Source organism: Centrocercus urophasianus, unplaced genomic scaffold (genome assembly GCF_019232065.1).
Source record: "Centrocercus urophasianus isolate 14NV4802_14NV808 unplaced genomic scaffold, USGS_Curo_1.0 seq_12, whole genome shotgun sequence".
NCBI lineage: Eukaryota > Metazoa > Chordata > Aves > Galliformes > Phasianidae > Centrocercus > Centrocercus urophasianus.
In genome coordinates, this window is record NW_024884364.1 from 33111437 (window position 1) to 33123232 (window position 11796).

At 45.0% G+C, this 11796-nt stretch overlaps 1 protein-coding gene across 1 annotated transcript in view; it reads left to right on the plus strand.

Annotated features, from left to right (window-relative positions):
- Window positions 1-7790, plus strand: part of LOC122155641 (high affinity cGMP-specific 3',5'-cyclic phosphodiesterase 9A-like) — a 13657-nt gene extending 5867 nt beyond the window's left edge. The window contains exons 2-4 of the mRNA XM_042809671.1: window positions 3981-4051; window positions 6561-6638; window positions 7739-7790. Coding sequence (XP_042665605.1) covers window positions 3981-4051; window positions 6561-6638; window positions 7739-7790 — 201 coding nt within the window. The remainder of the gene's footprint in view (window positions 1-3980; window positions 4052-6560; window positions 6639-7738) is intronic.
- Window positions 7791-11796: the final 4006 nt, after the last annotated feature.

Here is an 11796-nt window from a genome sequence, read left to right on the forward strand (position 1 = left end):
CCTTCCTTCCTTCCTTCCTTCCTTCCTTCCTTCCTTCCTTCCTTCCTCCCTCTTTCCTTCCTTTCCTTTCTTTCCTTTCTTTCTCATACAGGTCTATGCATGCACAAACTTATTTTTTGTTCCCCTCTTAGCAAAGCTCCTTACAGCATCTAACAGATGGCAAAGCTGGCAAACTATTTTTAATACTGTCTAACATTTGAAGCTCAGAAAAATGGAGAGATTTCACAAATATCTGTTGTTTACTGTTGCAGAGAAAAAAAAATACACAGATGTCTTTGAGGTAGCTGGACTCATGTTATAATATTTGTATCTGAATTTAAAGAAGTCTAAGAGATGTTTAAATGCAGGATGCTAGGTAAGGCTTCTGCTGAATATCAGGAACAGTGCCTGATAAAGTAGATGCTCTTATCACTATTTTTTGAGGAAGACCTATTTGCAAACAGGTCTGAACAATCAGTTTCTATCAATGATTTCTGCACTGTTAACTGAGAGCTCTGGATTCTGTTTCATTTTGATATGGACAACAAATCATGCTGGAGAGATTCACATCAGCCCTCTGTCTTGTTCAGAAATCCTCCATGAAAGCTGCTGTAACAGAAGCAGCAACGATTTCCACAGTCCATGTGAGATACATAGCTGAATTTTACCAGACTCTTCTCTGACACATATCTTTCAGTCTCATTAGTCAAAGATTATCATTTCAGACTGCTTTAACTCCACTATTTCAGCCCTGAAAGGGTGCTCTCCTTGTAAAATGAAAAAGCACCAGCAAGTGCCAGAAGTCTTGAATATAGCAAGCAAAAGGAATTGAGATTACACACTGGGGATAGACTAGCTTTGAAAATGTTCCTGTATTATTCACTGAGGAGTTTTAGTAGAGTAAAAAAACACCAAACAAATACTAGTTAAATACTTGGAAAACTCAATTACCAACAGTAGATCAGGATAGGATAACACTTTGGACAGGGTTTGCAGTGTACAGAGAGGATTAACTGTTCTCAGGATCAAATATAGAGCAGAAATTGGATTTGTAGGCCATGTTTTTACCCATCCTATCTCATAGCAAAATATAATGTGATTAGTTGTAAACTCGTATGTCACAGAGTGAGCACTGTGGTCCCATACTGGTATCTCCATCATGACCCTTAATATTAAACTAGTTCTCTGAGTGAGAAAGCCAGACAGATACCAGCAGTCTTAATCTCTACTTGTTTTAAAATCCTTATCCCCTGCCAGAGTGGATACTATGGGTCAAGAGAGAATGACCTATCAGATGAAGAGTTCCCAAAAAGCTCAGAACTTTCTCCAGCACAGAGAACAGCCTCCAGTTTCAGCCCACAGAAAGGATCTCTGGGCTGGGAACCATGCATCACTCTTGAGCCACTCTGTCCTACTTCACAGCTACTGCATGCCTCATCAACATCTTATTTCCACTCCAAAAAGCCTCAGTTATTATTCATTATTCTTTTTTCCCCCTTTGCTTCACATCACCATCAAAAGCAGACAGAGTGTAATACTCAAAGCTGCAGGACAACCACCTTCTCTAATAATGGGAAAAAAAAATGTATGTCCTAGCTGGCTCAAGTACAGCCACAAGCCATATGTCACTGTATTGGCTTTATGGTGCTAATGTCCCTGCTATGATAATGGACTTGAGGCAAATTGGATTCCTATACCGTGCTGGAGCCATCAATAGTACACAGCACTGTCCAAAATACATTCCAGTCGTATTCCACAGACACACACAACTGACACTGGCTTTATTGGGAACATAATCATGCAGGCAATAACAGGAACAATTGCACAGTTCTGGGAAATGTTTGAGGCTGTCTGCTTTGTTTTAAAAGAGAAGGAAGTTGGTCAGGAAAGCTCAGCAGGTTGCAAAAGCAGAGAACTTTAGTAGTTGATTAGAAGGGGAAAAAAGGAACAGCTGGAAACAACCATTTACATCCCAAGACGAGTATCAAAGTACAGTGGGTGATTCACAAATCCACTTTTAGTAAACTTAAAGAGAAACGTCAAATATGGAAAGATATATAGCACATATGAGAATAGCTCACAATCGAGAAAATAATATCTACAGTCTTTGTTTTGCTTCCCACTCTTTCACTATTGCATGGAGTAAAGGGAGGCATTAATGTTCCTCCTCAGTACACTGAAAGCTCCTGCTGCTTTCTGTGAGTCAGGTTGCATTTCTTACCTTTAATGTTTTTTAAAATATATATTTTTAACCTTTTCCTCTGCCCCAGTCAATAATTGATTTCCAGAAGAAGAAACCTCAATACCTGAAATAGCACTCCCATCATATCACAAGCCTTTACCATGTGTTCAGATACAATTAACATCATCTGCTCCATTTCTGCAAGTACCAGTAGTTGATAAAGGAGCAGTTTCCCAGCATTCTGTCAGCCAATTTTGGCAGCTAACACTCCAATGGGATGCTGTGTTTTGCTCTGAGCAGGATTCCATACTATCTGAACCTGATTAGCTCTGCTTTATTGCTTTCATAACTACTCATTTTAAAAAACAAGGGTAAATCACAGAAATAGTTAGGACAACCTTTTAGAACACACCCAGACATTAATCCCACCCATTTCCTCACTAACAAATGCTAACTACTAGCAATCAATTGTCTTGGAGTTTACAGTGTAAATAAATTACCTACTATAATTTCATTTGGGTCAGGAAACAGGGAAGGTGAGTGTGTGCTTCTGTATCAGTCATAGCTGTCTCTAGAGGAGATCGGTGTCACACAGCTAATGATGCCCAGCTGAAAAATAAGAGAACTTTTAACTGCCAGTGCAAACTGAGATCTGACGTATTGCTCCAGCGTTGGAACAAGGGTTTGTTGAATCACATCTCATGCACAGCAGAACTGAGTCAGGGCGGCCAGACATTGTGTTTTTGCCTTGATTATTCCAGTGTTTCAGAAGGAAAGATGGTGAAATAGGTTTCCATAAACCTCCAGCTCCAAAAGGCAAGCTCATATTGATCTCAGCCTATACTCTTACAGGGCTGTAAGTGGGCACAGAGCTAGAGCTTTAGGTCAGGCGGGTTGTGTGGGTGTACGAGAGTCAGGGTAAGGTGAACTGAGTGGTAGGTGAGACAAGAAGCCAGAAAAGCTCATGCTGGAACAACAGTGTGGAGGCGTGCATGGGCAGAGGAAAGCATCAGAGAGCATACTCCCGGTAGCACAGCCTCTCCAGGGCCTGGTGCTGCCTCCAAAACTCCCGGAGTTCACATTTTCCCAAGCAATTAATAGACACCCACCCTTCTTGCCGGCAGAGCATCCTACCTTCTCCCTCTGCAGCTTCATCTCTGTGAGCAGCAGAGCTCTGGGTTGGGCCTCACATGACATCTCTGTGGTACCAGGAGTGTAGGATCATGTCACTGAGTGTCAAGTGAATGCTGTGTTCTCAGTCTCACTGCTGGCCTTTTAAGGTGTGAGCTCTGACCTTGCATTAGGAACAATGCTGATAGACCATGGGGAACTGGGCATGACCGTGGGGAAATGCTCTCTTCTGCTTACAGCAAGCTTTTGGTGGAGTAATCCAAATAATAGTGCACTCTTATGCTATCCAAGGAGCTCCTTATATCTGGACGATATATGTTTAAAAGAAACAAAGTCACTTTCAAAATCCAGGGCGTTGCTTAATTAAATCTGTGGTTGTTGCCATCCTGCAGTTCATCTGCATTGTGAGATACCTTCTGCCATCAGTCGTCATACATTACTGCTCGGCTTCAGAGCAGCACAATTAGGTCTCTTGAGCTTTCTTCCTTTATCAAAATGAAGCACAGGTATTAAAGCTAGAGCGGAGAAATATTCCAGCTCATGAGTCAGATCAGATAATTAAAATGATAAGATTAGCCTTAACATTGTCCCACTTCAACCCTGAATAGAGTTCATATCTCACTGGGAACTAACTGTCCTTTCTCTCCTCTGCCATTTTTTTTTCTCCTTCTGTTGTTCTGTTTGGAAGGTGATCTTCAGTAAGTACTGCAACTCCAGGGATATCATGGACCTCTTCTGCATTGCAACAGGGTTACCAAGGTAAGACTCTCATTTATCACATGCATTTCACTATTGCTCTGATACTCCTAGGGACAATTTAAAGCTGGGCCCCAAATGGTCTGGTTACCTGCTTTCCAGGCTTCTTTTTTTATTCCAGACTGCTGGAATAATTTGGGGGCTGTGCAGAGAACCCAGCTGGAGAAGTGCACAAAGCCCTGGTGAGTGCTTAGTTGCCTATTCTACAAAAATTACAGGCAGCACAGAAGTCTAGCCAAGAGCATATGCAGGCTCTGTGCATCTACCAATTATACCCATACCCCAGCACTACATTTTTGTCCCTAGAGACTGAAACACCATCATACTTATAAAACATGATTTTTAAGTAAAGAACCTGAGACCACTGAGAAACACTGCCACTAAATCATAGAACCATAGAATGGTTTGGGTTGGAAGGGACCTTTAAGATCATCTGGTTCCAACCCCTGCTACAGGCAGAGACAGCTCCCTCTAGATCAGGTTGCTCAAAGCCCCATCCAGCCTGGCCTTGACTGCTTCTAAGAAGGGGGCATTCACAGTCTCACTGGGCAACCTGTTCCATTGTCTCACCACCATCACGGTAAAGAATTTCTTCCTGATATCAAGTCTAAATCTACCCTTGCCAGTTTAAAGCCATTTCCCCTTGTCCTGTTGCTACCTGCCCTTATAAAGGCAGGTAGGCCCCTTTCAGGTGCTGGAAGGCTGTTCTAAAGTCTCCCTGGACCCTTCTCCAGGCTGAAGAGCCCCAGCTCCCTCACTCTGTCCTCATAGGGGAGGTGCTATTTAGATACACTACAGACTAGTGGTAGGCTGAGAGAGCTGGATCTGTTCAACCTAGAGAAGAGACAGCTCTGAGGAGATCTGAGAGCGGCCTTTCAGTATCTAAAGGGAGCTGTAAGAAAGAAGGAACAGACTCTTTAGCAGAATCTGTTGTGATAAGACAGGGGGAAATGTTTTCAAACTAGAAGAAAGGAAATTTGGGTTGGATATAAGGAAAAAGGGTGGTGAGGCACTGGCACAGGTTGCCCAGAGAGGTGGTTGATGCCCCATCCCTGGAGACATTCACAGCCAGGCTGAACAGGGCTCTGAGCAATGTGATGTAGCTGTAGGTGTCCCTGTTCATTGCAAGAGAGCTAGACCAGCTGGCCTTTAAGGGTCCCTCCCAACTCAAATGACTCTGTGATTCTATGATTCTAATCCCAGATATGAGATAGTAAAAAAACATCCCCTCAGAACCATTTTACAGAATAAGGGATGGCGGTCCCCCCAGCCATGTCACAACCCCACCCTTATCAGAGAGTATCCACTGTCCACTGGTGACATCGAGCAGTGGTAGAAAGCTGTGCAGCAGCACTCAATAAGCCATGTTGTTTATCTCTGTACATACAGGTTTATCATACCAAAAGAAAAGAAAAGAAAAAAACAAAAACAAACCAAAAAACAGGGAAAAGAAAATAATCCTTTAATCGTGTGGGGGTTTTTTTGCATGACTCTAGTTTGGGACTGAAAGATAACATTGTTTGTAGTCTATTCTGAGTCTGCACTGACTTGGAATTTGCATAGACTGCTGTACATAGTACTTTTTTCTGTTTATCCTTTCCTTTTCTTCCAATTTGACATCAGAGACCTTAATAACTCTTGTTTGCCCCTGATATCAAGTACTTCCACTCCATCAACAAGGAAACACTGTTTAGTGGTCAGAATTGTTAATGAGTTCAGTGTTCCCAGCATATCTGGCCTTTTATTTTCATCAGAGGACTTCCACAATCTTCCACAATTTTTCAAAGAATCAAAGAATCATTTGAGTTGGAAGAGACCCTTAAAGACCACCTGGTCTAAGTCTCCTGCAATGAACAGGGACACCTACAGCTACACCAGGTTGCTCAGAGCCCTGCCCAGCCTGACCTTGAATTTCTCCAGGAACAGGGCATCCACCACCTCTCTGAGCAACCTGTGCCAGTGCCTCACCACCCTGATTGTAAAAACTTTTAATTGTTCATTGTAATCAGGCTCCTGGAAACGAAGAAAACATCCAAGGCTTACATGTGAGCCTATGAGATCACATGTAGTACAGGATGAAAATAAAGTCTCCATATTCAGCAAGACGTCTGTTTTGTTTGTTTTGGTAAGGGAGTAACTAGATAGTTTAAAAACTGGTAGTCATTTGTGTAATATGAGTCAATATATAGCTGCTGAGTCGATGTATCACAAAACATAGCTTTTCAGCAGAAATTATTAGTTGATGAGTCAACAGCATACACGAGTTAGCAGGGAGCAAAGTTTTCTCTGAGATCAAAGATGATCATACAACGTTTTCCCAAAACCATCTCTGGCAATTGAAATGGGTGAAACATCATTCCTACTCTGATCCTTCTTGTGCCAAGTTAGAGTGTGGATGGGGCAGTGTCAGGAACATAGCATAGGGGAAGCTGGCTACACGTAGTACACAGCAGCACAAGATCTCAGCCAGTGTTTCTTGCTCAAATAAAGATCTGTGGAACATACTTTTCAGGAACACAACCATCTCTCTCTTGACGGCAGATAATTGCATGGTGTCCATTGATCCGACGATGCCTGCAAACTCAGAGAGGTAAGTTTCACGGTAACCTGCTCTTCAGGTTACCCTTGGTGATGCCTGAGGGAAAGTGGGTGTTGGGTTGCAGATGCCTCTTGGTATGCAACACGAGGTAAGCAGCTCTCCAGGGAAAGCCTACGGAGAGAACTGAATGCTAACTCAAAATGCTGACGCCAGCTAGTTTTGAAAATTTTTGCTTATTGTTAAATAGAAATTATAGTCAGAAGAAATTGCGCTTTTAAGTATTTGATGTTGAACATCATTTCCCATTCCACTCCGCATGCTGTCAAGGCTCCCAGCGCCTTTGTTGCTCTGTTAGGACCAACAATGACTTCAGCAGCAAGTGAAGGCACAACTCTTTGATGAGGTTGGGCCTCTTCCATGCTGGCATCAGCCCTTCCTTTCTTCAGATCCCTTTCTCTTTTTCTCCTTGGCTTCCCGTTGCTTGTTCAACTTTGCACTTTTATTTTCACCCTGTCTGCTTGCAGTTAACACATTTGTTTTTACTTATTTCATTGTGTATTCCATCATCACTTGTCACTGTCATCACAAACAATGATGCCATGTTCTGGGCATCTCAATATAAGGACATTAAACTATTAGAGACCGTCCAAAGGAGGGCTACAAAGATAGCGAAGGGTCTGAGGGCAAGGCGGCTGAGGCCCCTCGCTGTGCTCAGCGCAGAGCAGAGGAGCTGAGGGGAGGCCTGATGGTGGCTGCAGCTCCTCACAGGGAGCGGAGGGCAGCGCTGAGCTCTGCTCTGTGTGACAGCGACAGGGCCCGAGGGAACGGCATGGAGCTGCGTCAGGGGAGGGCAGCTGGGGGTCAGGGAAAGGGGCTGCACCACAGGGCGGTGGGCGGGGAACGGGATGCACGGGGCTGTGGGCATGGACCCAAATGCTGGAGTATCAAGGAGCATCTGGACACTGCTCTCAGAAATATTGTTTGAGTTTTGTTGGTGCTGTGTGGAGCCCGGATTTGGACTCAGTGATCCTTATGGGTCCCTTCCAGCTCAGGATATTTTACAGCTCTGTGATATTTCTCAGAGAATGCCGATGTGAAATGCAAGCCGCAATCTCAGCACTGCTAACATCAACCCTCTCCAACTCTTCCAGGTCTCCATACAAAGTGATACCTGTTGCTACTGGGCAGCTCTCAGGTAAATAATCCTTTTGCATTGCATTTGCTGAAACTGAGGTTGCAGCCACTTCCATGTGGAAATTACATGGCTGTGACACAAGAAAGATGACTGTCATGGTTGTAGCTATGGCTCCTGAAAGTGTTCAGGAGGAAAAGTAAAAAAAGTTGTTCCCACAATTGGAAGATAATATGTTGAAGATAATGTAGAATGGCTGGGGCCCAGGGAACTTCTAAAGCACTTAGTTTGGGCCCAACTCAACATTGCTGATATCTCAGGGAAAGCCCCTCCTTGAGCACCAGTTCAGCTAGGGCATCGCCAACCGCATTTGCAATCCCATTTTTCAGCGCTTTGTTCATCTCTCAGCAAACCTTTGCTAAAAGCTGAGCATTGTGTTTGAACTCCATGTTATTTCCAAATGGCTGAGAAGGGAGCAGAATTTCTGTTTCAGGCATGGTAGCTTGGAGTGTAATAAATATTTTAAAACACATGACATGATTAAAAGAGGCCTGGATGAAAGATGACATTTGAATTACATTCCCTGGTGCACAGTGGTGTTTTCCCTCATGGACAGGACTGAAGTGGCACTTCTGCCATTTTTCTTTGCACATCACTGTCAGGATCAGTCCACTGTCAGGATCAGGCACTGTAGCACATTGTTTGCTTGGGGCAATTCTTGCACAGCATCCAGCTTATGACAGTCCACATCTGTGTAACTGCAATATCTCCTATCACTGGTTCACAGGCATCCATGAGCAGGACCTTATGCTGTACACTGGGGATGGAAGGGTACATCAGCAGGAGACAGCCTGGAGGAGTCAAATGGAAAGGTAGAAGAGTTGGGGACAAGAGTTTAAAATCATCTTGGGAATGGAGAGAACGTGGGAAGGGCAGGAAGGAGACAGAAAGCCTGGGACTGGAAAAAAATAGTGATTTACAGAGATGAGTTAAGCTCTCGAGGCAGGAGCAAACCAGTCTGGCTGTTTCCTTGCTAGTGTCAGGTCCCACCTCTTCTCAATGTCCAGATGGAGATCAGTAATGAGTGGTGTCCCTCAGGGATCAGTACTGGAACTAATGCTCTTTAACATCTTCATCAGTTACACCAGTAGGGAAACTGAGTGCACACTCAGCACAAGCTGTGCTGTGCAGTCAACATGCCTGAGGGACAGGATGCCATCCAGGAGACTCCAGCAATGAGGCCAGGTGAATCTCATGAGGTTCAACAAATCCAAATGCAAGGTCTTGCACCTGAGTCATGGCAGAATCCACTATCAGGACAAGCTGGGGACAAAAGGACAGAGCACAGCCCTGGAGAAAGTGACCTAAGTGTACCGGTGGATGGCAAGTTGGACAGACATAAGCCAGCAATGTGCCCTTGCAGGACAGAAAGCCAACTGTATCCCGGCCTGCATTCAAAGAAGTGTGGCCTGCAGGGTGAGGGAGGTGATCCTGCCCTCCTACTCTGCACTGGTGAGGTCTTACCTGGAGTACTCCATCCAGATGGGGAGTCCTCAATACAGGAGAGACATGCAACTGTTGGAAAGCGTTCAGAGGAGGGCCACAAAAATGGTCTGAGGAGTGGAACACCTCCCCTGTGTGGATAGGCTGAGAGAGCTGGGGCTATTCAGCCTGGAGAAGAGAAGGCTCTGGGGAGACATGAGAGTGGCCTTTCTTTATCTAAGGAAGACTCTTTCACAGGGTTTGTTGTGGTGGGATTAGCGGAAAGTGTTTCAAACTAAAAGAGGGGAGATTTAGCTTCTATACAAGAAGCTTTTTAGGACAGGGCTGTTGATGCACTGGCACAGGTTGCACCAAGAGGTGGTGGATGTCCCATCCCTGAAGACAGTCAAGGTCAGGCTGGAGAGCCTTTAAGCAGCCTGATGTAGCTGTAGCTCTGTTCATTGCATGGGAGTTGAACAAGATGGACTTGAAAGGTTCTTTCCAACTCAAATGATTCTCTGATTCTTGCTTAGGCTTTTGTGAGAAAATCTAATGTCTGTGAGTACTGTTTTTCAGAGAGGGGAAAGATAGGGAAACAAACCCATTCTATGATGCACCCATGTTCCTTGTGGCAGAAGCATCTGCAGGAGAGGGCACAGCAAGGCAACATTGGAGGATGCCCAGGGAGACTCTGAGAGGCAACAGCGAGGCCCTTGTGCATACAGAGAGCAAAGGAGAGCAGCTGGAAAACAAGGAAGAACTTTATCACAGAGAGGTTTGTTGTAAGTCATAAACAGGTCCCAGGTCAACAGTGAAAGCCAGGGGACACACGTGACCACTAAGGGGAAGGAAGCTGTCTGCTGAACTATTTCCTGATCCTAACGAACTCAGCAGGAGCAGCAACACACTGCACGCATGCATGATCAGGTCAGAGGAGGGATCTCAATTGGATTACATTTATCTGCCAAAGATTAAGAAAGGCAACTGCTGGTGGGGCTGCACCAAGGAATGCCACTGTGAAGTACCAGCAGGGAAGCCGGATGAGGGGCTTTCTAGAAAACAGCCTTTTTTCTTTCTTTCCCCCCCCCCCCCGTGACGCTAGCTGTATATTTTTATAAGACCATACAAGACTTTTCACACTTTCCCAAGGCCCTCATTCTTCAGCCTAGCTGACAGCCCATGGCTCTACTTTGTTCTGAATGCAGCTCACTGTGTCGACAAGGTCTCCTCTCTCTCTCCATGTTTTGTAAAACAAAACTTTCCTAAAATTTGAGCTGAAAAGGGAAGAAAAATTCTGGTGGTTGCCAAAGCATAAAACAGAGTCTGCGATGGAAAGGGGCAGAAAGCTGAACTGTGTGTGATGGAACGAGTGTTCCTTGGTGTCTGTTTCTCTTTCACATGGGTTGTCATTAATCTTAAGCATTCCTGACATTTTGCTGAGAGTAGGAAGAATGAGCAGAGTGGGAAATTGTTCTTCATTAAGAGAGAAAAAACAGTTCTGTTCTGGCCATCACTTCTGAAACAGCTCTGCCTATGTGATTCTGCCTCCCAGAGTGACTCTTCCAAAGGCAAGGAGGGTAACCCCATTTCCACTGTGTGGGAGCTCCTGAACATCTTTCCAGCAGTCTCCCAAGCAGCTGGATGAGAGCAGCCCATCCTTCAGCAGAACAAAGGCTGTAAAAGGTGGGACTGAAAAAGATGATCCTTTGGGAGGAAAATACATGCAGTGGCTTCCATCCAGCGGAGGAGATATCCACCAGAGTCCTACTGAGAAACTGTAGATGAACTGACTGTTCTTCATTTCCTGGCCATAGCCACGGGAGAGGGTTGGAATTAAAGAGGTTATTACTCCAGCATCTGCTGGATGCAGCTGTGCTCTCACAACCAGTTGTTTGTGAAGTTACTGCATCCACCACCTGCTGTCCCCTGCCCTTGTCTCCCTCTTTGAGGCATTTGGATTCCCAGGCAGACACTGTGTTCACCTGGTCTGCAGAGAACCTTCTTCCAACACCTCATCCCTCCCAGCAGCAGTGGGACTCTGGTCTGTGTGATCAAAGTGGAGTGGGATGACAGCTCACAAACTGATGGCCCCGCTTAGGTTGTTATTGTAGTTCAGGCACATTCATTCAATGTTGTGAAGATAGCAATTAACAAATCCTGCTGGCAGCACGCTCTTGAGAAGGAAAAACTGAAGACTACAAGGCTTCTGACAGCATGGAGGAAGGACCCGTTGTGCTCAGAGGTTCTGACCCACAGTGGTCCTGCATGGGAGGAACCATGGGCTGGAGATTTTGAACCATGCCTAGGTTATCTAAGCAAGCCCAGGGATGTCACTGGGGATATCATCCAAAAGCACATGAAATCTGCTGAGTGTGGTCCCCACTCTCCCCACACCACAGTTTATGGCTTATTCTTGTGGGGTCTCTAATATGAACTTCCCATTTCCCATGAGACACAGAGAGAGCAGTGCTCTCACTGCTGTCCTGATGGGACTAGAGGCCACTTCAGCACATGGATTTCCTGGACAATTCAACGTACAGGGTCCTGTGCAGGTACCTATTTGCTTCTGGTAAAGCAACAGAAGCTTCTCCTCAT